Below are 26,460 nucleotides of genomic sequence, written 5' to 3'. Positions count from 1 at the left end.
CCGCCCCTAAAATCCGCCTGTCTGCCCCAGGAACTGCTAAAGAGAAGAGAAAAAAAAAGCGACCGATTTCTTGGCGAAAATAACGCTCGACCTGCCATACAAGATATTACATGTCGTGGATGTTAATGTCCGCCTGTATATTTCTTTCTCCTTTTGTTTCTTTTTTTTTCTGCCACCGACTCGTGTGTCCCGAAAGAGGGCAGAGAGCGCATACACAGAACTGTCGGATAGCGGAATGCTGTAAATCCGTGCATTATACATGACACCGAGATCAGCGCCATTTGTTATTCCGACGGGGCAAAACGCGGAAAAGGGGATGTGAAAAATTACCGGCCACGACCAGCACTTACCGAAACGAGTCTTTTCGAGGATGCATCCAGTGGTTGGAACACTTGCCAGGAGACTAGTTACGGAATTGAAATTATTCGCGGTCCTGCGGGACGACGTTCGAAATGTTAACCCCGTTCGCTGCGATTTGCTACGTGAAATATTTCGATGGGGATTTCATAAGCAACTTTTGTTCCTTGACGCGTGGACACCTTTTTAGTTACTTCTAAAAATATATTTTACACTTGTATTTGATCTTTTATTGAAAATTTAGAAAAATCCAAATAATTCTTCAAATTTACAGATTTTCATATTATAATTATAATTCTTCAGATTTTCATGTTATCCTAAACCCTAAACTCCCTAGTGGAAGATATTGCAAATGAACGAGAATATAATCCATTAATACTTATGGAGTCTTTCTTTTATTCCTATAACCCATTTTATAGATGGTCATTATAGATCGAGAACAATTGTCTGGAACAAATCCCTAATTAATAATGGATTAATAGAAAACCATTCGGAAAATACTCACGAATTCAGTGAAACGACCCTAACAATTTTAGACTCGAGTAACTTTCGAAAGTTACCCGCACTGTAGACTCCTACCCCAAAGTTCCGGGATTCCGACATCACTTTCCATTCATCTTGTTTTATAGTTACCCGCCATTTAAATGCGCCCGAAACGGAGTTAAAGGTGTTCGATTAACAAAGATAAATTATTAATTAAGTCAGAAATTATTTGGTTTTGTTAATAAACTTCTCGCTGCAATTTAGGAAAAAATATATCTTCGTTCCGAAACAAAATACGGTGTTAAAAAATGTAGGAGCCAGAATATCTTCAGAACGAAAAATAAATCCAGCTCGCAAAATGCTCGCAAATCTAATTTCACATCCAATTATGCGTATCACGCGTTTGAAAAGCGTTCATTCATTCAATTAATCCACTCCAATTACACGGGGTTTAATTTTCTCAACAGGTATCGCTATTACTGCGTCACTTTTATAATCATTTCATTTTTACCGTTTAAAAGGATTCATTAAAGCAAGAAATAGCTTTGAAGACCTATCAATCATAAGAGTCCCGTTTAAAAAACTGAAAATAGAAAAGCGAGAGGGAGAGAGAGGACAGCTTCATTCAATTAACTCCGGCGGATTTTCAGAACGCGTAACAAATACGCGTGTTCGAATAAAGTTTTTTATCGGGCTGTTAATTTTCGTGGCAGCAACCAGGCGCACGCGATTCGCTTTTCAAACTATTCCCCGATTATCATTATTCCTTTCTCCCCCGCCCCTCCGATGCCTGGTAGCAAGCAACATGAAAAAAAAAGGAGAGAAAGAAAGAAAAAACAAAAAGGTTGACACACAAACTGCGGCGTAGGCTGCCGGATGCATCCTCTGCCGGCTCGGCGTCGCAAAATCTGAACGCAGAATTGAACGGCACCAGGTGTCCGTAAATAAACCCGCCGCTGCATCGGAGTTTGTGCAACAAAACCGGTGGAACGTGAAGGGTGGTTACGCTTTCGCGGGTTGCTCGCTTTACAAAGCTTCCTTTGCGGGTCGACACTTTTATTTCGTCAAACTGTTTAGTCCGTTTAGCTTCCCGTCCTTTCGCTTCTCAAACAGGTATGTCGTTTACGTAATCGTTCGAGGATGCAACCAAGACCATTGCTCGAGCCTCCAATAGCAAGTGTGCTTTATGGCCGGCCGTTAGATCGATCGGGGAACTCGACGATTTTAGAATTTAAAGTCTCAGAGGCGGGCTATTTCGGTGGCTGGGGTTGAGACACAAATTGGGGCGTTAGATATTGGGGTATTAGGAGTTGGGGAATTAGGAATTGGGGAATTAGGAATTGGGGAATTAGGAATTGGGGAATTAGGAATTGGGGTATTGGGAATTAGGAAATTGGGAATTAGGAAATTGGGAATCGGGGATTTGGGAATCGGGGAATTAGGTATCGGGGAATTAGGAATCGGGGAAATTGGGAATCGAGGAATTAGGTATTGGGGAATTAGAAATCGGGGAAATCTGGAATCGGGGAATTAGGTATCGGGGAATTAGGAACCGGGAAATCGGGAATCGGGGAATTAGAAATCGGGGAAATCGGGAATCGGGGAATTAGGTATCGGGGAATTAGAAATCGGGGAAATCGGGAATCGGGGAATTAGGTATCGGGGAATTAGGAATCGGGGAAATTGGGAATCGGGGAAATTGGAAATCGGGGAAATCGGGAATCGGGGAATTAGATATCGGGGAATTAGAAATCGGGGAAATTGGGAATCGGGGAAATTGGAAATCGGGGAAATCGGGAATCGGGGAATTAGGTATCGGGGAATTAGAAATCGGAGAAATCGAGAATCGGGGAATTAGGTATCGGGGAATTAGGAATCGGGGAAATTGGGAATCGGGGAAATTGGAAATCGGGGAAATCGGGAATCGGGGAATTAGGTATCGGGGAATTGGAAATCGGAGAAATCGAGAATCGGGGAATTAGGTATCGGGGAATTAGGAATCGGGGAAATTGGGAATCGGGGAAATTGGAAATCGGGGAAATCGGGAATCGGGGAATTAGAAATCGGGGAAATTGGGAATCGGGGAAATTGGGAATCGGGGAATTAGGTAACGAGGAATTAGAAATAGGGGAATTAGAAATTGAGAAATTAGAAAATGTGGAATTGGGAATTCCGTAGTTAAAAATTGAGATATTAAGAGTTAATGATTCGCGACTTACCAAATTAAAAATTCCATATCTAAAGAATTTAAAGACCATAAAATCTTGAAATTCATAAATATCTAAAATTCTTGATCCCCCCATTTCCCAAGCAAGTATTTCCTCCACTAGAGACTGTACATAATTACAAGAAGGTCCGAAGAGAAAGAAGAACCTGCTCGAGGGCATCCATAGTCGCATGCGATGGAGAGTAGGAAAAAAGAGAAGTTATTTTAAGTGTCCAACTTATACACGGCCATTAAAGGTTATAGGTTTCTATTCAATATTAAAGTAGCCGCTCGACCGAACGACACCGCATCCTATAGCTCAGGGGTTGAAGTTAACGGAGTATGGTTGAAACATAAGCAGGAAAACGTCTTTATCCGAACGCGCGGAGGAAAGTATTATAGGAAACAGCGAGGCTATAGAAAAGTTGAGTGGTCGGGTAACTTGAAACTTTTGCGGACTTAGGGGTTGCTCCCTGTCGTCTACGCTAACGTGTCATGGCCTTCTGGCATTGGACCAATCACATGTTGTTCGGTGCATTTTATAAACGTATACGGACTAGATAACGTGTACAATCGGCCACAAAAGTCTACGCTAAATTCTGCATTAACCCTTCTTCGTTTAACCTTCGACGACGAGATTGGAACACAACGGTAAAAGTTTAATGGGCCATAGAAGTGGTTACCAGCTTAAGATCTGCAGAAACGTGCAATTTGTTGGCTAAAATTACTACGTTGTTGCCGACGAAACGGGAGCTTGTATAACTTTTACTAGCCATTTATTCGTTATTAAATTTCGTCGAAATTACGAATTTTTTAAGCTTGTAAACTTTAGTCGATCGTGCGAGCTTATTGTTTTGCAAGGCAGACGTTTGTTCATTAGTTGTTGCAATCTTTGCTGTCAAAAGTTTCCCCGTAAACGAACTGCAGTTTCTCAAAAAGAATTACCTCTCGACAGATTGTAAATTTCAGAAATCTGTACGTAGTTTACATGTGATTGTGCAGCACGGTATGCGATGAATGCGTGAACGCGGTTTAATTATTAGCATGTGGCATGTCCTGATTAAAATTCGCGAAAGAACAATTTCCACTTTGAAATGCTATTAGTTGTAACAATCAGCCATTTCGCGTTAAGAACTTCAATGAATGCTTTGTGCGAGCATTTTCGTGAAACTTCAAACGTTTAATTAAATTCAATTCAGCGTCACTAAATAACGTTCCGGAAGCGATTGTTCGATAGGGAATAATTCATGCGGACGAAAATTGTAATGCATGTCAGAGATTCGCGTCTGACACGAGATACAGAAACGGCGTACAAACGATGGTATCTCTGTTACAGGGCAGTTCCAGTCGAGGAGGAGTTCATATGGAATGGCATCACGTGGACCCTCGACGAGGACGCTGCCAATCGCGATAGCGATGGCCGTCGCAATGTCAGTCGTGGCAAACGGTCTTTGTCCGACGCAATGTCGTTGCGACGACGAGAGCTTGCGAGCGTCCTGCGCTTACGCGGGTCTCGAAATCGTTCCGATCCAATTGAACCCAGAAATCAAACACTTGGATCTGTCCAACAATCGTGTCGGGAATATTCACTTATCGTTCGTCTTCTACGGTAACCTGGAGACACTCGATCTGACGTCGAACGCCATCCACACCCTGGGCTCGGACAATTTCGTGCTACAGAAGAGCCTGATCACGCTGAACGTAAGCAATAACGCCGTCAAGGCATTAGCCAAGAATTCCCTGCAAGGTTTGGACTCGCTGAAGGAGCTGAATCTAGCCAGCAATAATATTTCCGACATGAACGAGGAAGCGTTCAAGAGCACCAGCGAATTGGAGATCCTGAATCTGAGCGACAACTCGATCACCAGCTTGCCGGAAGGTCTGCTGAAGAACCTGCACAAGATCCGCGCGTTGATCCTGAACAGGAACTCGCTGTTGGAAGTCCCGACCGCAAATCTGGCGCTGGCACCCAGTCTGGAGAAGGTGGATTTGTCGGACAACCTCATACAGGAGCTGGACAGGGACTCGTTGCCCTCGCTGCCGTCGCTGGTCTCGTTAGACCTGGCGAACAACGTTATCAGGAATATCGCTGACGACGCGTTCGACCGTTTACCTGGACTGCTACACCTGGATCTGTCCGGTAACAACTTGACGTCCGTACCCACGTCCGCGTTGGCCAGGCTGAACGTTCTATCGACTCTGATCCTCAGTCGAAATCCCCTCGGTAACCTGGACGCCGTAGGGTTCCGCAATCTGTTCGAGCTAAGGAGCCTCGAGTTGAACGACTGCACCATCGTTAACGTGCATGCTCGAGCGTTCGCCGACAACGTGAATCTCGAACGCATCTCGTTGGACGGTAATCGGGGGTTAAAGGAGCTACCAGCCAGGGTACTCTACAGCGCCAGATATCTGAAATGGGTGTCGCTCCGTCGTTGCAGCCTGTCGACCTTACAACCTACGCAGTTCCCCGTGGATGCGTTGTCGTCCCTTCGCTTCGGCGGGAATCCCTTGGTTTGCAATTGCTCCGTGCATTGGCTGTGGACGCTTATCAGGACGGAAGAGCGGCGAAACGAGTCTCGACTCGAGCTGGATAGCCACGATATCGTCTGCACCGACGAGGAATTCGCCGGCAAAGCTTTGATCGCTCTATCGGAAGGTTCTTTGCGTTGTCGGCTGAGCCCTCTCTATCTCTCGCTGTCAGCCGCCGGTTGTCTAGCCGCGACCGCGACCATCCTCGTGCTGATAGTCCATGTGACGCGTACCAACAGAAAGAAACGTCTGGCGTACACCGCGCCGAACCGACCGGAATTCCTCGTCTACGTCGGGAGGGACAACGACGAGTTGGACAAGAACGCCGAATCGTACAGCAGACGACTCCTAGCCAGGAACGAGGACACCCCGTACGACACGCCTCGCGGGAAGGCTGGACAACGTAGTCCTCAATCGCAGGATACGAACATCTACGAAACGCCCAGACACACCAGAGCCAATCGACGAGACACGGAGCCGTACGCGAGGCAAACGGAAGAGGGTGTGTACGCGGTAGCCGACGTGACCGATCTACGCGACGAACCGCCGGAAGTGCTCTCGCTTTATCGCATGCAGACTCCTACTGCTCATCGGGTGGACTACGGTTACGACTACGAGTACGATTACGAGTACCAACCGCCGCTTCCGCAGAAGCCTCATGTAGTGTTCGTTTGAACTATCTAGTCGTGCTTAACGTTCTAGCAACTCCGGGAGTCTGAATCTCCGGAGGGTAACCGTGGTCGTTCGATGGACCGGTTCGATAGAGGCGACCGATTCTTTCGGAGTTTCGCGAAAACAAGGGTAAACCCTTAATAGGGTCGGATCCGTTCGAAGCGATGCGAGCTGAAGCGTGATACCGTAATCCTTCCATTACCGGAAGTAGCGTCGTCCATTGAAAGGGCTGCGGACTTAGAGCATGCCACCGGATGAATTTTAACGTGATCACCGGTGGCGTGGATTCGTGTATTCGAATGGTGCCAGTACACGGGACTGAGTGAATCGTCCACGCGGAGAATGGCGGGAGCCAGGCTCGAATCGGTGGACAGAGTTGAAAATGAAATGTCTTCCGAGATAGTTGCGCCGCTGGAGAAGCAGAATGCATTTTCGCTGAGGGAACGCAATCTGATTCGGAATGTAAATTGTACGGCGCATAAACGTGCTGGTTGTAGTCGACCAGCCTCGGGAACGTATTTATTTTCACGGATTGCGTCGGATTCCGTTGGTTCAGTGCAAATGCTGCGCACCGTGTTCCAAGGCGGGCGTGTTCATTTCGCATTTAAACGTAGTGACAAATCAAATCAAAGCAGCGTCTCGTTAGTCCGTTTAAACCCTCCTAGACTACTAGCGTCCCAAGATTACTCTTCGTCTCTCTCCCTCTATCTTTCTCTCTTATTCTCTCTCTCTATCTCCCGTTTTCTCTATCTATCTCTTTCTCCTACCGGTACCTACAGTTATCGCGTCTTTGTCCACTATTCCCCTTTTTCGTTTCTCATTCAGCGAAGTCCGCGTTTAGGTAGGCTGAAGAACCTTGACAAGAATTTTTGCGAAACAGTCGGCTACCTCAAGCAAGGATTTAAACGAGAAACGAGTTCAAAGGAAGAAAGGGCGTATCGTGTTCACGCGTTCCCACCTTTCTCTCGTGAAAACACGCCGGACACGCTCGTGCACACCTGAAGGGAGCAAAAGACACGTTAGGATTCGTAATTAGACAGGCGGTTTTTGTTTGTCTTGTCTGCTTGTCGGTGGAAGGGAACCGTCTTCGGGATCGTTGTAAATTGAAGCAATAATAGGCGCGACCTTTACTCTTAGGGACACACTACGACACCGAGTATAATTAAGGACGAGATTACGCGTTTATACGAACGTAGGCGTACGTACGCGAGGTGTTTCTGTAATTCTCGGAATGTTATTAAGTTCTATTAATAATTTATATGTTTCTTTGGATCCCTTAATATTTTAAGTTCTTTGTAGCAGACAATGGCTTATATAAAACGTAGTTGCAAACTTTAAAATTCATAATTGGTTTCGATACAGTTTAATACGGTTAGGTTGATAACTTCGATATACATTAAGACAGATCGTTTCGACAATTATTTTATTATTTCGTTAATAGAATTTGTAAGAACGACTTGATTTTTAAGAACGGCAATTTCTGAAACACCTCGTGTATATAAATAATATATATAAATATATATATTTATTTATTAATTTATGATGTTAAGTTTGAGAAGATGTTACGTTTTGAATACGAAGAAAAAAAAGAAAGAAAAAGATACAAAATATAGTTGCTGCGTGGGGAATAACATGCGTATCCATCACGAAGCATCGCAAGCTATCGAGCTTTCGAATTCGCGTAGTGAAAATCCATCGTCTGCGAGTGTCACGCGTCACCGAAACGAGGGAATCATTACACGAACTCGCCGGCTACGAGAGCTCGGAAAACTCGCCTGTGTGTAAGTTTCGCCGTCGTGGAGCGCCTCCTCGAAACGCAACGCGTCTAGAAATTTTAATGGAATATCGAATTCCCGCTGATTAAAGTCCCCCGACGCGGTGGCTCCTCCCGGGGGGAAAGTTCGAAAGTTAAATATTCGATTCGACACGGTAAACCTACGACCGCGATTTGACGATCGAGAATCGCCGGACGGATATGCCGAATAATAATTTCATCGGCTCTCGCCGAAATATTACCCCTCACCTGCTGAAATAGGGTTTACATTACGCGCACCCTCCTTGCGAAGATTGATATTCGAGCCGGTTCCATCTCGAGGATACTTTCCCCCGAGTCAGGTGCAAAAGGATTATTGTTCGTCATACTTTTTCGAGTTAAAGTTTGCTTTCATTACTAATTTGCTAGTTTTCTTCCATTCGGGTAAACAGTGTTATTAACCCCTTGCATTATAACTTGTCAGGTGCGTCAACTGAATTACAGCTGCAATATTAAAACAACCAAAAAGTTTGAACTGTTATATCAATATATTATTATGCAATCGGCAAGTATAATTATACCTGAACTCCAAATTGAAACGTATTAAAAATTCGAGTAAAATTGATCATGTACGAGTGCGTCACGAGTCAGACTCGTCAAAATAGCGCAAGGGTTAATTTGTTCATTTCTTGTTATCGATTTGTTCATTTCTTTCCTTGAATTACCACGGTTGAATTATATTTTCGTATTCTTCGTCGAACTCAAGTTTACGCGAAAAGTGTCTTTAAGATCGATAGAACACGTTCCGCTAAATTTAAGAACTCGGATTAAAATCGTGTAACCATTGAAATAGTTATTTTTGAGATTTGACGTAGTAGACTTCAAGTCTTGAAATCGAATTTCCGAATCGGGATGTAACAGAATCTGGGTCTCCGGTTCAATAAATTTGAACGATTCCCCTGACGCTCGATCGAATCGTTCCAGTAACCGCCGTAACATAAAGAATTAAAATGACGGGTGAAACACTCGTACCACCTGTAAGAACGTGATTTTGTGGAAATCGGTCAGGGTGAGTTCGATGTTCGAGTATTTCTTCCCGAACGTTGTCCCTCGACGTGTCTGCCAGAGACCTGACAGTCGTGAAAAATTAATTTTCCCCGAAGCAGCCGATCCGGAGACGAATCGAGGGTGAAAACACCTTCCCGCTGGTTTTTCGCGATGATCCCACTGACCCAGATGCTCCGGCAATTCTTCTGGACCTCGTCCGACAAACTTTTCCAACTTTCGATAACCCTTAAACTCGCGATCTCTTGTCACGAACGGATTGGAAACTTATTTGCAACGATAGATTTTACTGGCAATCTGGTTACACGGCGATTTCTTTACGACGTCGATAAAACAAACTTCGAGACGTTCATCTTAGGTGAAATGTGATTTATCTGTAATAGCGTTTTTTAAAGATCTTCACTAAATATACGAGCAAATTGCAGATTTACAGTGACATTTCTTTACGTCTTTCGTGTTGTTCTGGTATTTCATGTCTAATATTAAGACACAAGTAATATTTCATTTAGATTAAAGAATACAAATCTTCCCATAATTTTCAGATTTTATAATACGAAAGATCAGAGTTGAATGGCTAGGAATTATTTCAAATAATCTGACTCGAAATTATTTGAGAAGTAAGTAAAAAATTGGAACACGAACTCCATGGAGTAAATCAAATATTTTGTCACTTCATCCAAATTTTGTACCCACCACCTTAAATATTAATTCAAAGGCTAATATTAACCCTTCCAACTTACCCCGTAAAAAGTAAACAATAAAGTAAAAAGTAGACCTCGATACAACAAAGATTGAAAGGGTAATTTTGGAGAATAAAAAATGAAAATAAACGAGGGAAGAAAAATTAGAATAGGACCACCCCACTGACAGAGGAAAATATTAGAGTTGGAAACGTTTCATTGGTCCCACCTTCCCGGTCGGTTAGCCAAGATTCCACGGTGGCATTTCGCCCGACTCGTTAGTCATGGTAGTTAGTCATGCTACATGGATCTCGGTCTGAAGAACGAAGAAGAGGAAGATGAAAAAGAGGGAGGCTGCGTGGAGTGGCGGAAAAGGCTGGATCGCGCGAGAAACAGGCGCACCAGCTTCTCCCTGTCCCAGTCCGTTTCCTCTTCCCTTCTTCGCGGAGTATCCCTCTTTTTCCGGTTTAGCGTCCAGGGGGATCTCGATGCGCTCGAGAGGCACGCCCCATCGACGGCTATTTTTGTATGTACATAGCAGAAAAATAGAAAAAAAAATGAAAAAAAAACGAAGAAGAAGAAACGCGCGCAATGTTGAATGCACATCACGTTCCTCGCGCGCCTAAACGTCCGTCTTTAGTGTCCGTTGTGTTTTGGTGTTTGTCATCCCTGTCTCTCTGTCTACGATAATATCTCCGCCGGTTTCATAACAACGATACGAGAATACATGACGATCGTAAATCGAGTACCACCGTTTTCTGACATTGGGGTAACGAGACTGATCTTCTTTGGAATTTAACAGTTTTCGTTATACTTCTTTGGGGATGATTTATTATTTATGTTGTAACTGCAACAAATTTTATTCTGCCTTCTTTCTTTGTGTCTCTTGGGCGACTTTTAATATTAATATGTACAAATTTCTTGTAGCTATTTTTCTTTTAGTTATTTGATCAAATAGGAATTAACTCCTGGTTGACAGTCAGATAACAACCACAATTTGATATAGACACAGACATGACTTTGAGTGATTTTAAGAAACATCAAAGAACTTATTGAAGTTTGTTCACAAAATATTAAAGTGAAACGAGCATCGTAAAACATGCCTTGACACGTTGACGCAATAAAAAAGGACATACGTATTGAGACATATTAAAATTATAATTCGAATAACTATTTATATTAATCAAAAAACTACCCAATTAAAAATTACGTAAAAATTAGATGCGAATTTTTAATTGAAGTTTAAAGTTCATGTCCTTTTCTCCACCAATTATGTAGTCATTAAAAAAATGTCCTCTTGCTACAAATTTTGTATTTCATTTATTAAAATTTATAAATAATTATGAATAAGTGATATGCAATATTGCAGTCAATTTTATAATTGGTTCTTTTTTAATGTTCGTCATTTTAAGACATTTTTTTTGGTATCAACTTGCTGAGTTAATTTGTGAAATCGATTAGTAAGAGAAGGACAGCAAAGCAGATGACAGATTAGAAAATATTCAATCTCGTTACTCCGGTGACAAAGTATGTAGACACGCGTAGCGTTTAATACGTCGACGATAGCGAACGAGTCGCTCGATCGTTCGAGTGGCAAGCTCGAGTTCTGCTCGAGTTCCCGTCGATGCTAATGTCTCTAATAAAGAGTACCGGTGGCACGGTGATACCTCGTGCTCGAGAAAAGTTTCTTGGATCCTGGCTGGCAATTCGTCGTAATAGTCTCGAATTTATTTGAAAGCAATCGAAAATAGATTTCCATCGTACCGTTCGGTTCTTTTTATGATCCTCGAGCGGGGAAAAAAGGGAACTGGAGTTTATAAAAGTTCCGTAGTATTGTAGTTTCACGTTGATAAGTCACCTTTGGAAATGTCTGCAATTCAGATTTGCAATGCAGACGAAATGCTCGGGAATTTTAAACAGAACCGATGGAGAAGTCGAATGCACGGCCAAGTTTCGTTATGAAATCGAAACAATGTAACGTTACACGAGAACTTTTTACTCCTTCGATCGTCTTCATTTCTTCGAGTATCCTCGTTATTTCTTCGGGATTTTTCTAACTTTGCGTTTCATTGCTAAACTTTCAAATTTGGGAAACATTCTTCGTTAACGAAAATTACACGAGCTTCGACTAATTATAATTATAATTACTTTCGTTACGGCGAACAGTGAATATTATTACGACGATAATGCACCGTAACACGATTATAATAATCTATAGTTCGTCGAGTTAAATTCGTTCGATATTCCAGCGTTCCTTTCTCGATCACGAGGACACCTGTGCTAACTCAACCACGTGCTCGTGTATCCGACCTTTAACGAACCTAGTACTCCGTAGATTAATTAAGGCTAGAATTAAGACATCGCGAATATATCTTGTTTTTCACTATTACCAGTATACAATAATTCATAAACAGCTATGTGCGCCTTAATTTAGCTTACGTATTTTGCGTGCGTTTATGAAACCGGCTTACAAACGCGTCCACTGTGTTTATGTTCGTACCTTCTCTTCGCCCTTGTTTCCTGTATATCCTGATTGTACAGCGATTGAGAATCAAAAGAATGACCAAATGTTTCGTCGTGAACACCTCCATTGTCAATTTGTCCTGTAAATAGTTTCGTGTGTTGTTTATGTACAGTCGCTCTTGCTTCGCCTCTTTCTTGTTATTTCTTGTACTTTTATTTCCACATAGTATAGTTAACGTTTGATGAAATTCCGTGAAAATCGCGGGAGCATGGAATTGGCAATGTTCGAGAAGAATTTCTCTTTCAACGCGACAAATAGCGTATCTTTTTTTTGTAATATCTTCCTTTCTTAGAACGGAAAGGTCTCGCGCGCGCCAAGATTGGACGCGTGTCATTTGTACGATATTTGATATAATATAAAGATATATTGCACTCGTGCAATTGCATTCGTATTTTCTACAATGTATCGCGATCGTGTTTAGATCTTTTCGATTTTCAAACGTACGACCAAAAGGGTTCGAGGAAAATTTTGCCACGACGGGCCCTTGTATTGTACCCTCGTTTCGTGCTCCGCTCGAACTTTCGCCGAAATTTCGGCGCGGACGCACGAATTTATACTTAACGATTATATATAAATAAACAAATAAAAAGTATACGTACTACTATCGCCATAGTAGTATGTACACGCATGCATACTCACGGGTACACATGTATGTACGATTTACTTACATACACACGAAATATTTTAAGTAATCGTATAGAAATTTCATACATTGCTAATAAAAATGTTTAAGATATCTAATAAAGTTATATTGTATATTCAGTAACACATGTACTGTTTGTCCGTAGATGAAACACGTTCATTGGGGTGCCTAATGCGACACGTAGTAATTTAACTCGTGGTAATGATGCACATAACGATCTAACACATAGCAATCTAATTCGTTGGTAATATAACGCGTGACGATCTAACGCTAGCCTTGCTTAAACAAACAATTGCGCCAATGAACGTGTTAAACGTCCTTTATTTTTTCCCGCTTCGCTGTGTACGTTTGTGGACTATGTTTAGCGTCCTGATTTACGTGTCCTATGTCCTGCGTGTAAAATAATCTTATCCGCTTCCTTTCCAACGTAACATTCTTCTGTTCTACTAAAAATAGCGTTCTCTGATTTTGTACAAAGGATCTTCTAGAGTTTACGAGTAGTCGAAGAAGAAAAACGAAAGGACATCAGGTTATGCACCACTGAATAAACAAGGGTAGTCAATAGGTTTTTATGCGAGGTACAAATAGATTTACTTTAGGGATGAAATCCTGTTTAAAAATACCACGTGAAAAGGGGCATAAATTCCGCCACCCTCGTCCCTGATTGATATGCACAGGAAGTCCCTAAAGCGTAAGTTTGGTTTTTTCCCTCGTTTAAGTGCCATGCCGGATGATGGTCTTTAGTAAGGCGGCCATAAAAACGTCTGAAATATATCGTCCAAGGTGGAGATCTTTTAAATTTGGATCTTGACTTCACACAAAAAGAAGTGAGATAGAGAAGAGTATTCCGTAAATATTTTTATTTGTGCGATATGTATTATGAACGGACAATTGTCTGTTTATACATTTGACGCATATGGAATGAATTATTATTCAGTATTGTTACTGATAATGCAACGAGAGAATTTGTTATTTTCGACATTTATTGTGTTATTGTTTCATATACCAAAATGTTTGCTTGTTAAACGTTATAACGGTATTGTACATATTTAACACGATATTGGTTTAATTATTGTTAGATTATACGTTGTTTCCAATTACGTTAAAATAAAACGAAGTGCTAATTCAGCAATTTTCATTCAAAAGTTGACAGTCCTAGCTCTCCTATTAAATGATTATGCGAGAGCGAAACATCACAGATAGAGTTCAAAGTCCACTCTGGTAGCGTTGTAAAATTGGCTGGTCTGGCCTGTTCTTCGAACCCAAGCTCCGTTTTTAAAGTATCCTTCTTTCGCCCACGCGTACATTTGTTCGGTCGAATGTGGACCGTAAATTTCCGCGCTTTCATTTTGCGACCATTTGAATTCCCACGTTACTTCGTTCACTTTGTCCTCATCTTTCGCAGAATTTTCGGTTTCGTTAACATTACCTATAGAACAATGCAAGAATAAAACAATACATACGTAATTATATATAAACAATATATGACAACATGAAAATAATAATTACTTTCACTTTCATCCAATTTTGCTTTTTCTTTGACATCAAAATCATCTGCGTACATATCTAATTCTGCTTCTTGCTTTGAAGGATGAGCATGTTTTTCACCCATTTCAATCTATAAAAAATGTCTGGTTTAGTTACCTCATAAATAAGTTTCCCACCAGTTCATCTTTTCATCATAAAAATTATGATCCTACATAAGTAATCAAAGACATATGTGATGCTGTCATTTTTTTTCAGATATATTACCTTTTTCCTAATTTGTTCATAACTTTCTTGGTATATATCCATATTTCCAGTACGAGTTAGCAACTCATTTGCTAATTCTGTTAATTTTGTTATATCAATAGAATTTTGATCATCTTCAATAGGTTTCTTTTCTTGTTTCCGTTTCCACCTTTCCGCTGTAGTTAACCTTTTTTTCCCTTTACCTGTAAAATACTGTTTAATAGATGTCCTTTCAAGCTGAATTTTCTTGAAATACTTACCAAGCCTACATAAAGCTTTAGAAACTGTTTCTCCTGGTTTTAAATACTCCAATATCTGTTTGTAAATCTGAAGTGGATTAAACATAATATCTGGACCATCATCGTCACTATCACTATCCGCCAGTCCAGGCTTTTCATTGCCTTCACTTGCCTTCTTTACACTTGCTGTAGCACTGGGTTTGATCTATCAAGAGTATGCCTTAATAATGTTTTGCATCACTGAGTAAATAAGGCAGGCTTACAGATAATTCTATTTGTTTGCTGTATGAAAACATATTCTGATATTTCAATATGCAAAAGTTCTTAAGCAAAGAATATACATTAAAGCTCCATTTATCTAAACCAGTTGGGGGACACAAAAGTTTGCATAATAAGATATGTGAATGATATGAATCCGCTAACTCCCCTCCTATTACTGTTCACTAATTCATATAATTGCAGCTGCTGTTCATATAACTGGAATTAATTACATCTGTATAATTTATTCACAAACAAATGTTTAACAACATTCATTATATAAACATATGATTATATAACTAGATTCAACACTTCACCGTGTTCAAATAATGAAAATTCATAAGTTTCTATAATTAAACTGAGCATTAATTTGTTCAGATAAATGGAGTGCACAAAAACAAAGGTTTATTGTAAACATAAACATCCATCTATCAATTTTAATTATTCAAGAACAAGAATTGACATTCTACTTTGAACTTAATAGGATATTAATTTTACTTATAAACATTACAGAGAAAAAATCATCTCATTGTTTAATTTTACAAACCTGCATCCAATCAATATTATCTAACCAATTATCTCTAATTTCTTTCTCTTTGTTCCAAAGATAATGACCCTCTTTATCAAAATGTCCTTCTTCTAATTCTTCTTTCATATTAAATGCTGTAAAGCCCACAGATGCTTCTGGAGCAGTTGGACCATCCTCAACACCTGTACATTAACATTATGAACACTTGACAACAAGCTAAACATTTTATTTATTTTTACATACCTTCAAATTCATTATCACTCATTACATTATAATTATCTTCATTGGCATCATCATCTTCTTCGTCTGAATCTAAAGAATTTTTTATTACTGGTTTATTGTTACTGCTGTCTTCCAGCTCATCAAATTTGCGTTTAAACATTTTTTTATATTTTAAAATATCAACACGATGAAAATATCCTTTTTATTGGAACCTATCGAGGTTTACTTTCACGCGTAACCAAAACAACACAAGTGTATCGATTAAAATATAATTTTTTACGAATCAGTGCACTATTTATCGTACAGTAGCAAACTTAATAATTGCAAGGTAAACTGATTTTTAAAGAAACACATTCGAACTGATTTTGTTATGTACAAAACGTTTTTTCGCGTTTCGAATTAGGTTAGAACTGAAGCACAGTAGCAGGTGACATTGCTGTCCACAAGCGTCGCCTGGTAGAATGGAGTGGAATTAAATTATTCTGACGTTATACGTACGTAAAAATTGTACAACTTAGGGCAATGTAGGTTTCTTTTAGTTGTGCACAAGTAGTGGGGAGAAGCATCTTATTTGTTTTCGGCTTATAGGCATCGAATATATAAACTTGAAATTTTCAAATCACCAGATTCTCAAATATTAAAAATATTCAAATTGATAAACTTCTAAGATTCTCAAATTTGAAAATGTACCACGGAATAATGAGACCTTCTCTCTTTACAACCCAAGGAAAATGTACCATGTTCGCCAATGCACATACAATGTATGTTATACTATACTATAGTCAAAGATGCAACTTTACATCAGCTGATTTTGTATACATATGTCTGCCATACGTCATGATGCTGCTGTCTAACTTGCAGCATGTATCGATTATTAAAGAATACAACGTATCGGTAAGATTTATAAATGAAAAAAAGTATAAATATAATTCTATTTTAATACATGGAATAATAAAAATATATTTTAAGCTCTATAGTTATCTTCATTGCAGTTATATGTATATAATGTTAATGATGCTCGTGATAAATTCATTTAGCTGTGTATGTTATAAAATATAATGAAACAAAATGTATGAAAAAACATAATTGTATATGTACTATTCACTTTGTTATGTGTTGTTAAAAAAAATAGTAAGTACATATATGTGTAGTATTGTGTAAACTATTTCAATTAATGAATTAAATCATTAAATACATTGTTGAACAAGTTAAAGTTTTGTATATATACATGATTTATGTATTCAGACTTAAGAGTATAAGTACTTAATGTTTACTATTATAATATAACTATTGTTTATTAATATTTGTTTTTTAAATATGTCTATTGCAACAACGTTGCTAGTACACAAAACAGTTACTATAAAGTACAATATAAAATAATGTTGCTGTATAACAGGTTATTAATACAAATCTTTCAAGCAGGCCAAGTTATTTTGAGTATACATTGAAGGTTGATTGCCAACCTCAGAAATTCAGAATCTATTTGTTCGATTTTATATATGAAAACAATTTTGATTAAACTTGTTTAAAAATGGACTCAGATTCTGCAGAAATGGTGAACGAAATCAAAAACAAGATAATATTACATTGGAACTGTCGAGGTCTGGTGGAATTCCCTGAAGCTATAAGGATCTATGGAAGTCATATTCAGGAGATATATTTAAAATGGAATAAACTTTCTGTGTTACCTCCATGGATTATGGAACTCTTCAATGTTACTAATTTATATTTGTATGGAAATATGATCAAAGAAATTCCTTCAGAACTTTGTCGAATGAGTCAGTTGACAGTGCTTGATTTAAGCGCTAATGAATTAAATAGGATACCTTCTTGTATAGCAAGTTTAGTTAATTTGAAATCTCTGTTATTAAATGAAAATTTTATAGATAAGTTACCAGCTGGTAAGTCAAAAAGTGTTATGTTCACTATTGCATTCAATGTGATTCTCTATATTATTTTTATAGAAATGAATGAAATGCATAATTTGGAAATTTTATCTATTGCTGGAAACAAATTTGTTGTACTACCAGAGTGGATAGGTTCCTTGCCCAAATTAAAAGAGTTAATTGCAGATAATAATTATTTGAGAGAACTACCTAATAGACTTACTTTATCACCACAGTTATCAGTAATTTCTGTATGTTCCAACAGGTTATTATATTAAATATACAAAAATTTATGAATATAGTAAATACTACTAATTGCTACTATTTAATGAAAAATAATTTTTATATAGGCTTCGGTATTTACCATTAAATGGCTTTTTATCATCACCGTGTATTAGGTTTGATGCAAATGTGTATTTAAATTATTTGTCTTATCCACTTCTCTATCAATTAACTTCTCAAGCTCAAGACTCATTCATGTATGAACAAAGAAATATTTTAGGATATGGGTAAGTTTATATTTAAATATACGACATAAGCTAAAATTAAATAACAATTTAATTCAGGATAAATATTAAAATATATTTAAATACTTTAAGATAAGTACCTTTACAATATAGTCTCATGATTTATTTAATCTTTAATAACAAGAAATTTATGTATTTATAAGTACATACATATATACAATCACAGATGCTTTAAAACACATTGTGAAAACAATGTATTACGTAGAAATATAAAATTGAACATAAAAATAAATGCAATAAATGGGAAGGATTCTGATTTTATAATTGAATTACCACGTCAACTCTTAAAAGTTTACAAAACTTATGAAAACACAGTTATTTCCTTGTGGGAATTGGCCTTGAGAAAAGTTTATACTGGAAGGTAGTTACCACTTTCTTACAATTTAAAGTCTATTTAATAAATGTATTCTTAGACACTTTGATATTACGAATCTGTGATACTTAATTTTAGGTATAAACATACACTTAACATTTCTACATCACCTATAAATGTAAATATTCAATATGAACCGATTGATATAAATAATTGTTATCAACCTGATTTTACAATGTATTCTATAAATTATGGTTTTCACAATTTATTAATGAATGGACCAACTAGTATTTGCGTTAATACTCTATGTCAGCAGCCAATCTTTACAGAAGCTTGGATTATTGTTGGCATAAGCTATTGTACAGAGTCTATAACAACCGTTGCATTGTGTTGCTGTAAAAGGTAAGATAAATATTGTCTATATATTAATAAATAATATCAAAAATTTATTTTAATTTTACAGATGTGCATCTGAATTTTCTAAACATTCCAATATGATGATCAGTCATAACTGGCATTGTATAAATTAATAGTACCTTGTTCAGTAAATAATTGTGTAAATAGGAATATAAAAATAAAAGAGTTTAATTTTTGCGAATTATATTAAATTTTATGTTTCACAACATCTTGAACGTATCTTAGCAGCTATTAATATAAAACGATTTTGAAAAATAGTCATTTTACTGAAACATCTATTCTAAAAATAATATATTTATCTAATTTTAAAGCATTTTACATTAAGTAAAAAAATTCATTCAAATTATGTTTTCCATTATTTTTAATATAATTTTGCACTTAAGCTATGAGGAAATCTAAAGCTCTATCACGATCGATATTACATTTTAAGAGTGCAGCAGATGCCTCTTCTTCAGAGAAACCTAAGTCTCTTAGAGTACATAAATTTTCATAATAAACTTTGGCTTTTTCTTGGTTGTATTCCGTAAGAGTAAGAGCCTTTTCAGCATCCTCTCCAGAAATTCCCATTTCTTCTAAGGACTGTACAGCCAACAAGTATTCTACAACCTTTTTGTTATCCTTACCACCTAAATCGCGTATAGCACGAGCAGCTCTTGATAACGGAAATCCCATATCACTTAAATGTCGAGCTAATTTTTTATCTTCCTCTGATAAATCCAGCAGTAAATTTACAAAAACTTGATTTTTTATTACTGGCTCTTTATGCTTTAATGTGTCTTGGGAACTAGTATCAGGCCTTTCTAGATTTGACCACGGTTTCCAATCCTGTCATGTGTATAATGAATTTTAAACTCAAGTTCACCTTTAAAGATAAAGTCTTTGTTCTAAAGAATATTTGATATTATTACCTCTACAACTAGTCTTTCTAAATCTTTTTGAAGTTCTTGCACAACTGCAGATACACTACGATGTTTAGCATTTTCTTGCTCATTTACTTCTTCTTGACCATTTGTTTCACTTTTATTATTATCATTTTTTTCTTCTATATTAGCTTCTGACTTATCATCAATAGTTAATTCATTCAATATACTTTCTAATTTTGCTGGTGGTACCCATTGAGATCTAGGTTGTAATACCTAAAAATAAATTCAGTAAACACAATTAAAATTCCCACCTAGTATTTAGTTATTGTAGATGTAAGATATACTATCAAACCTGAGCAAGTTCTTCCATATCATTAATTGTTTTTAATTCCATATTGTCAAACGGACTGCTTGTGTCATTATCAAAATCAGCAAAATCAAGACCATTTGTTTTCACATGATCTTGGAAATCATTAGCTGGTGGAGATAAAGGCTGTGGTGTAAGAATTGTAGCTTTAGGCACAGGTGCATTTACAGGTAACTGATTTATAGTGTCAGGCAATGGTGGTGGTGGTGGAGGTGAAGATTCTTTCTTTTCTTTCTTTCTCTTCTCATCTAACCTTGCATTCTTTGCTTTGTTATTTGCCTGTCTAATGTTACGCCATTCTGTCATCTATAAATTGGTTTAATTTAAACATAAAATATAAATTTGTGTTCCAATAAGTTTCTAATATATAAATAAGAAGTATTATAATGGTAACTATGTTCTTACAGAACACAATTGTTTGTAAAATGCATTCATGTATTATCAATTGATATAAAATTATAACAAACCTTTTCAAGTACAGATCGTTCCAAACTAAAATCATAAGTTAATTTTGATACATCTGGTAACTTGTTATTATATGCAGCTGGTAAACATACTTTTCTTGGAGGTTTGTAAGCTTCAGCAATTTTAACATGAACTCCATCCATGTAAGTGGCAACTAAATCACATTGTGCAGATACCGAAGAACGTGTCATATTTTAGCATTAGGAAATTAATAATTGAAAAAGATATTATTTTCCGAAATTCCAAATCACTGTATATATGTTTATATATATACAAATATTATATTCATAACCTCATGTCATTTTACGGTTTTTAGTTTTACGTAGTTGGATTACTTTTCACATTTCATACACATATGTACAAATATGTAACATGAATCAACATTTTCTATGGAAACACTTTAATTAAATACATGGATTTACGTTTGACAGCTCACACTGATTTGAACTCTTGATGCTCCGCGGAGCCATATTGAATTTATTAAACACAATCGATACAGCAAGTTCCTAATTAACAACTATTGATAAGTAAATCGTAAATAAAATTCATTTAAATTCATACAAAATAATTATGTAAACTGTAAAGGTTTTAATAAGAAACAATAACGTTTAATAATAATATACTTTTATTAACAATAAATATTAGTTATTGTCAACAATAAAATCACAATAAATATGGCTTACAAACTTAGCAACAAAAATATATTGTACATACTTTCATGGTTATGTAGCCATAAATTTCACATCCTATTCACTATAATACAGACATATAATTCACACATATATCTCTATATTTCAATTTTTTAATTTATTTTGAACTATGTCACAGAGAATGTGATTCTCCTTGCTGTGCAGTGTAGTCAATTTTGTACATATATATATAAATTAAATTAGCTAATAAAATTTCGATTATAAATCTTCATCGTATAACAGTTACTCTTTTACTTTCACTTTGTGTTTCATTAACAGACTTAGTCTTAACATTATCAAGCATTTGAATACGATTATTAGTTTCTGTATCTTGGTCTTTTTTCTTAGCTTCCAGTGCTTTCATATATGCAAGGAAAGATGTCCAAACTAAACTGCAAAAACTTACATAAACTACACGATTATGTTCTGGGATGAAAAAAAAGTTAATTGTTTGTAAAACAGGCCACACACAAACACCAACCTAAAAATAAGTTCTGATTTAAATAATTTGGTCATTTATATTTGCAACAATATTTTGCATTTATTAAATAACTACCTTATAAGTGGGCCAAAATTTTCGTTTCACTTCTTCAACACATTCTGATACTGGTTTCAATTCAAGAAGGTTTATGCCAAAGAAGAAACAGCACATTGCTGCAGGACTATACGTAACTTGTTCTACCAAAGCCTGTAACATAAAATATTAAATGTTAATATTATATCTTAAGTAGATACCATGATTACTTCAAATTCTGATATACTTTGGTAATTGCAGATTTCAAATCTGACTTTGGCCAAAAATATGAAGAACATCTTAACCAACAGTATAGCGTTGGTGCCACAAAAAAGCCACCATACAAACTAAATCTCAATGCTTGCATATAATTTAATTCGTCGTTTCCTATAATTTTTTGTTGTATTAATGATCCTGTAGGCCATATAATAGTGTAAGAAGCCATTCCTCTTACAATGGGATACTTTTGCGTTACCTCGCGAAATTTTCCAAAAAAAACACGCATTTTTGCTCTTATCACTGAAATACAAATAAATGCATTATTAATACACAATATTTATTACAAATTATAAATCATAACTATGCATTTGTAGTCTAATAATGAAAGCATAAATGAATTAAACAAACTTTAATATGGATTGAAACATCGAGATTAGTGTTATTAATTAATGTATCGTTCATATTTACTACATCATTGGATAATTTATATTTGTATTACTTTATGTGGAAACATTTTGTAAGCTTCATGTTTTCTTTCCTCGCAGCACGTGACAAATGGTTTCAGAACGAACGATGTTGCGCGCCAAACAAGAGACAGAGAGCGCGCAATCGATGTTTCAGAAATAGAGAAGTCGTTTTTTCTATATGTATAGAGACATGAAATATGTATACTCGAACCTGTGTCAATTGTAATTGTCATTGATTTGATTCTTTAAGTCATTGCGTGAATTTAAATGACACTGATAAGTTACGAAAAATGACAGTTATCGAGGCAGGATAATATGACACTTTCAAAAAGAAAAAAGTAATGAATCTTTATTTTTCATTTCGCGTTTTTGTTTGCACATCATACCTTTTTTTGGTAAAGAGACGAATTGTCGATCGTGTTACCGCGGTTTGTTCGAATGTGACGCGAGGAAACTCGCTGTACCGCGGATTTGTAAGAAACAATGGTCAAGTAAGGTTGACACATCTGGAAATGATTCACTACTACGGAAACACGCGTATACTGGCAATGGCTGAAGCGAAACTTATATGCGACACGCGCAAAAGTTCTAACGGTGACGAAACTACTCGATCCATTCTTATCTGTCCTTGGTAATTTCGTGTATTTCTAAAGTAGTTTTTTGAGTTTGATATATCATATAAGTAACTAGACTAGACATTGTCTGGTTAAGTGAGGTTAAGTACACCCGAGTGAATGTAGCCTTTCTTTGAATAAGAAGTAGTTCAGGGGAGGTGCCTCCCACCACTTGCCTTCAACTTTGGATAATCTAATGTGGAAACTTGAAATTTTCGAATTTTTAAATTTTTAAACTTTTAAATTCTCAAATTTTTAAATTTATAAAAGTGTAAATTTCAAAAGTTTTATAATTTTTATATTCGAAAATTTACCAACCAAAAATAACGAGTGGTGGGGTCCTTTTCTCCTACATCGCCATTTTTCGCAAGGAAGCCTTCCGCATTACTGTAAAAAATAATCGTATTGACATCAGCCCTGGATAGCACATTATAGTATTAAATCGACCATGTTTAATATCAGTGAATCTGAAATAGTGTAAGTGAATATTTAATTAGCTTAGATTAAAGAGGATATGAAAAGGTTTGAAATAAAACATTCATTATCTTTTTTAAGAGTTGTGCAGTGCAGTACTTTGAATTAAAATTACTTATAAAGTATATTTTCTTGATATTTTTGACTTTGTTTATTTAATTTCATTGTATTTAAATAATATTCACAAACTTAATTGATGTTTTTCACTGTGGTAACAAACATATAACATGTAACACATAACAGAAAATATGTTATCAAAATTATCAAATCCATCTTCTATAAATTTTTGTGATATTATATAAATTGTAAAAGATCAAGTGCACTCAATTATACAGATATGCATTTTTATACTGTTTCAAACAATTTTTGTCTAAACCCATTTATAAAAGATTACATAGTTTAATTAAACAGTGCTAATGAATTAATGCTAATTTGTTTATAATACATAATTCATAAAAATATTTGCTTATTTTGTACGTATACAAAGATAATGTTTGCAAGCAAATTTATAGAAATAAATTGTATACTACAGATTATAAACTTTTGTTAAAATTTAGAGTCAACAAAATTTACTGTTATAAACATTTTTTCTACAATTCTGTGTTATTTTTCTATTTCTAATAATAAAAAAATACTGTCTGTATTCAATGATTATTATCCACATCCATTCTTTAAAATTATATACACAGAACAACCTTTAGAAATTGTCAATAGTTTTGCAATTTTGCATAGGATTGGCACAGTCTGAATTATAACCACCCAATTTTTTAAACTATACAACTTATCACTCATTTTGCTGCAATATCGAACAAATCACATATTCCTTCATTTTCACTAAGGTTAAAGTGATAATCTTTATCACTGGGTGGTGGACTTAATCTTACTAATGGACCATAAACTGTAAAGAAAATTTATACATTTTATAATAAGCAAAGTTGAATGAGATACCATAAATTTTACTATTAGCAATATTTTTACTTACTATCTGAATAAAATTGGTCAAGTAATTCAAAGTCTTTTTGAGCAATATCTAAAATTGTAAAATATAGGTTCAATGAAACATTATATTTACCATATTAATACTCTAAAAATCTGAACATACCTGATGTGCTGACGTCACGAAGTACTATTTTTGCTTCTATTAACTCAGCATCGTCTTCCTCATCCTCATCAGATAAAACAGGGTCAGGTTTACTAGCTCCCTTTGGAGGCCTACAATTTAACGAATATTTCATGAACTATTATTATTAAGCTCTGATAAATTTGTACAATTTACTAAAGTAAGTTAAAGATACAACTGTACTGTGTGATCTATACCAAAAAAATAGATTTTCCCTCAATATCTACTTTTCCCCTATTTAGATCAATTACTTTATGCTCTGTGCAGATCAAAAATATAATTTTACTATTTTTGATGCGAATAGAGCAAATTACTTCCCATTTTTTAAAATTGATATGTACCTTCCAACTCTCCTCTTTGGTTTAATATTACTTTCTTCCTTCTTCTCTTCTTCTTCTTTCACTCTTTTTATACCCTTTGTTTCTTCTTGTAACCTCATCTCTAATATTTTATTATCGTACGTTTTAGCTAATTCTGGTTGGATCATGTACACTTTAATTTCCCCTGAACTACTCTTCAAAAACATTTCATAATTTATTTCTTTGTCTTCATCTTCAGAGGGCTAATGGTAAAAACAAATAATAAAACTGTATATTTAAAATATGACACAGTTTCCTAAAAAGGATATAATACCTGCATTACGTGTGGTACACTTAATTCTGTGTCAGGAGGAGCTTGAATTCCTAATACAAAGTCATCAGGAAAATTTTCCTTGACATCTTCATATGTAATATATGCATATTTTCTATTAATTAAATCATTTTCTATATTTTTTATACTCTGTTGAATCCATTGAGTATGCATATCTAATAATTGTTCATGATCCTCTAACTTTCTGATTTCATCTTTTAAGTCAGTTAATTTTTCGCCAACTTCTTGAGTGTTGCAACCTGGACCAGCTCCTCTAATGATCCAATTAAAATATATTATATAAAAAATATAAAGATGAATATTTAAATTACTACATTATTATGAGTAGAAGATAAACATACTTCCATTGGATACTATTTTTACTTTTCTTTTCTATGAGCCCAATACCTTCAAGAACATTGGTAATGTCATAAATACGTCTTTTTTGTCGTACTTCTAAAATATCAGCAGCCTAAAATATAAAAAGGTTATTATCAATACATTATCAAATACAATTAAGTTATCGTTCTATTCTTTTAGGTTATGTAGGATCACAAGTTCAAATACTGAAAATTATAACATACCAGTTATACAACGTTAAATCAAGATAATTAGTAAGATAGCAATAGTTTTTTTTTAAAATGTATTGATTGGAAATTTGGAATATTGATTTCGGTCATACTTATTTTAAAATTCCCGCAAGCAAGAAATGGCGTGTACGCCCGCGATAACTTAACCTAGCAGGTAGGTTAACTTTTTATATCTGATCGTTTATGAAAGCACTTACTACTTTTAAATCGAGAACACCGTCCTTCGCTTTTTGCAATAACGTGACAAAACGTGTCGTTAATAGGCCTAGTGATTTTTCAAATCTACTTTGTTGATTATCTGCCATTCTCGAGGTCGTTGTCAAAATTTTCAAAACTCACTATTCTCTTCGAAATTGCCGCAACACCACGGACGCCATCCCAGTTAATGCGCAAGAGGTATTTAAATATGAGCGC

General features: G+C 36.1%; 6 protein-coding genes across 20 annotated transcripts in view; 2 read left to right on the top strand and 4 right to left on the bottom strand.

The window, feature by feature from the left end:
- Positions 1–13,035, top strand: part of LOC100882668 (uncharacterized) — a 50,077-nt gene extending 37,042 nt beyond the window's left edge. For all 6 annotated transcript variants that reach the window (XM_076530477.1, XM_076530476.1, XM_076530475.1 and 3 more), the window contains one exon: positions 4,383–13,035. In XM_076530477.1, coding sequence (XP_076386592.1) covers positions 4,383–6,250 — 1,868 coding nt within the window. In that variant the 3' untranslated portion in view covers positions 6,251–13,035. The remainder of the gene's footprint in view (positions 1–4,382) is intronic.
- A 720-nt stretch (positions 13,036–13,755) lies between these two features.
- Positions 13,756–16,331, bottom strand: holn1 (CD2 antigen cytoplasmic tail-binding protein 2 homolog holn1). The gene is made up of 6 exons (XM_003703919.3): positions 15,913–16,331; positions 15,688–15,851; positions 14,904–15,087; positions 14,665–14,846; positions 14,422–14,530; positions 13,756–14,341 (listed from the first exon to the last, which is right to left on the bottom strand). The coding sequence occupies exons 1-6, from the start codon at positions 16,049–16,051 to the stop codon at positions 14,106–14,108; spliced, it is 1,014 nt and encodes a 337-aa protein (XP_003703967.2). The 5' UTR covers positions 16,052–16,331; the 3' UTR covers positions 13,756–14,105.
- A 130-nt stretch (positions 16,332–16,461) lies between these two features.
- LOC100882442 (uncharacterized) lies at positions 16,462–19,225 on the top strand. Of its 5 annotated transcripts, none has more exons than XM_076530492.1 (7): positions 16,666–16,785; positions 16,884–17,022; positions 17,433–18,042; positions 18,128–18,286; positions 18,471–18,665; positions 18,756–19,019; positions 19,081–19,225. In XM_076530492.1, exons 3-7 carry the CDS (start codon positions 17,444–17,446, stop codon positions 19,145–19,147), a joined length of 1,284 nt encoding a protein of 427 aa, XP_076386607.1. In that variant the 5' UTR covers positions 16,666–16,785; positions 16,884–17,022; positions 17,433–17,443; the 3' UTR covers positions 19,148–19,225. The 5 variants fall into 5 exon arrangements, with proteins under 5 accessions (XP_012142238.2, XP_076386607.1, XP_076386606.1 ...); XM_076530491.1 differs by having other exon boundaries at positions 17,314–18,042; XM_012286848.2 differs by lacking the exon at positions 16,884–17,022 and having other exon boundaries at positions 16,462–16,785.
- Positions 19,226–19,377: 152 nt separating this feature from the next.
- On the bottom strand, positions 19,378–21,218 carry LOC100882334 (uncharacterized). Its single transcript, XM_012286851.2, has 4 exons — positions 20,732–21,218; positions 20,250–20,570; positions 19,943–20,170; positions 19,378–19,859 (listed from the first exon to the last, which is right to left on the bottom strand). Exons 1-4 carry the CDS (start codon positions 20,918–20,920, stop codon positions 19,413–19,415), a joined length of 1,185 nt encoding a protein of 394 aa, XP_012142241.1. The 5' UTR covers positions 20,921–21,218; the 3' UTR covers positions 19,378–19,412.
- Positions 21,219–21,336: 118 nt separating this feature from the next.
- On the bottom strand, positions 21,337–23,280 carry LOC105662644 (mpv17-like protein). 6 transcript variants are annotated; one of them, XM_012286859.2, is made up of 5 exons: positions 22,560–22,781; positions 22,408–22,451; positions 22,180–22,319; positions 21,975–22,106; positions 21,337–21,899 (listed from the first exon to the last, which is right to left on the bottom strand). In XM_012286859.2, exons 1-5 carry the CDS (start codon positions 22,577–22,579, stop codon positions 21,648–21,650), a joined length of 588 nt encoding a protein of 195 aa, XP_012142249.2. In that variant the 5' UTR covers positions 22,580–22,781; the 3' UTR covers positions 21,337–21,647. The 6 variants fall into 6 exon arrangements, with proteins under 6 accessions (XP_012142249.2, XP_012142248.2, XP_012142247.2 ...); XM_012286858.2 differs by having other exon boundaries at positions 22,651–22,694; XM_012286857.2 differs by lacking the exon at positions 22,560–22,781 and adding an exon at positions 23,005–23,280 and having other exon boundaries at positions 22,180–22,451.
- A 978-nt stretch (positions 23,281–24,258) lies between these two features.
- On the bottom strand, positions 24,259–26,457 carry LOC100882225 (transcription factor E2F5). The gene is made up of 7 exons (XM_012286844.2): positions 26,244–26,457; positions 25,819–25,928; positions 25,460–25,730; positions 25,168–25,388; positions 24,809–24,918; positions 24,689–24,736; positions 24,259–24,604 (listed from the first exon to the last, which is right to left on the bottom strand). Exons 1-7 carry the CDS (start codon positions 26,349–26,351, stop codon positions 24,495–24,497), a joined length of 978 nt encoding a protein of 325 aa, XP_012142234.1. The 5' UTR covers positions 26,352–26,457; the 3' UTR covers positions 24,259–24,494.
- Between the last annotated feature and the right edge of the window lie 3 nt (positions 26,458–26,460).

The sequence above is a fragment of the Megachile rotundata genome, chromosome 4 (assembly GCF_050947335.1).
Source record: "Megachile rotundata isolate GNS110a chromosome 4, iyMegRotu1, whole genome shotgun sequence".
Classification (NCBI taxonomy): Eukaryota; Metazoa; Arthropoda; class Insecta; order Hymenoptera; family Megachilidae; genus Megachile; species Megachile rotundata.
Note: the sequence above shows the minus strand (reverse complement) of the source record. Positions and strands in the feature narration are given on the sequence as shown.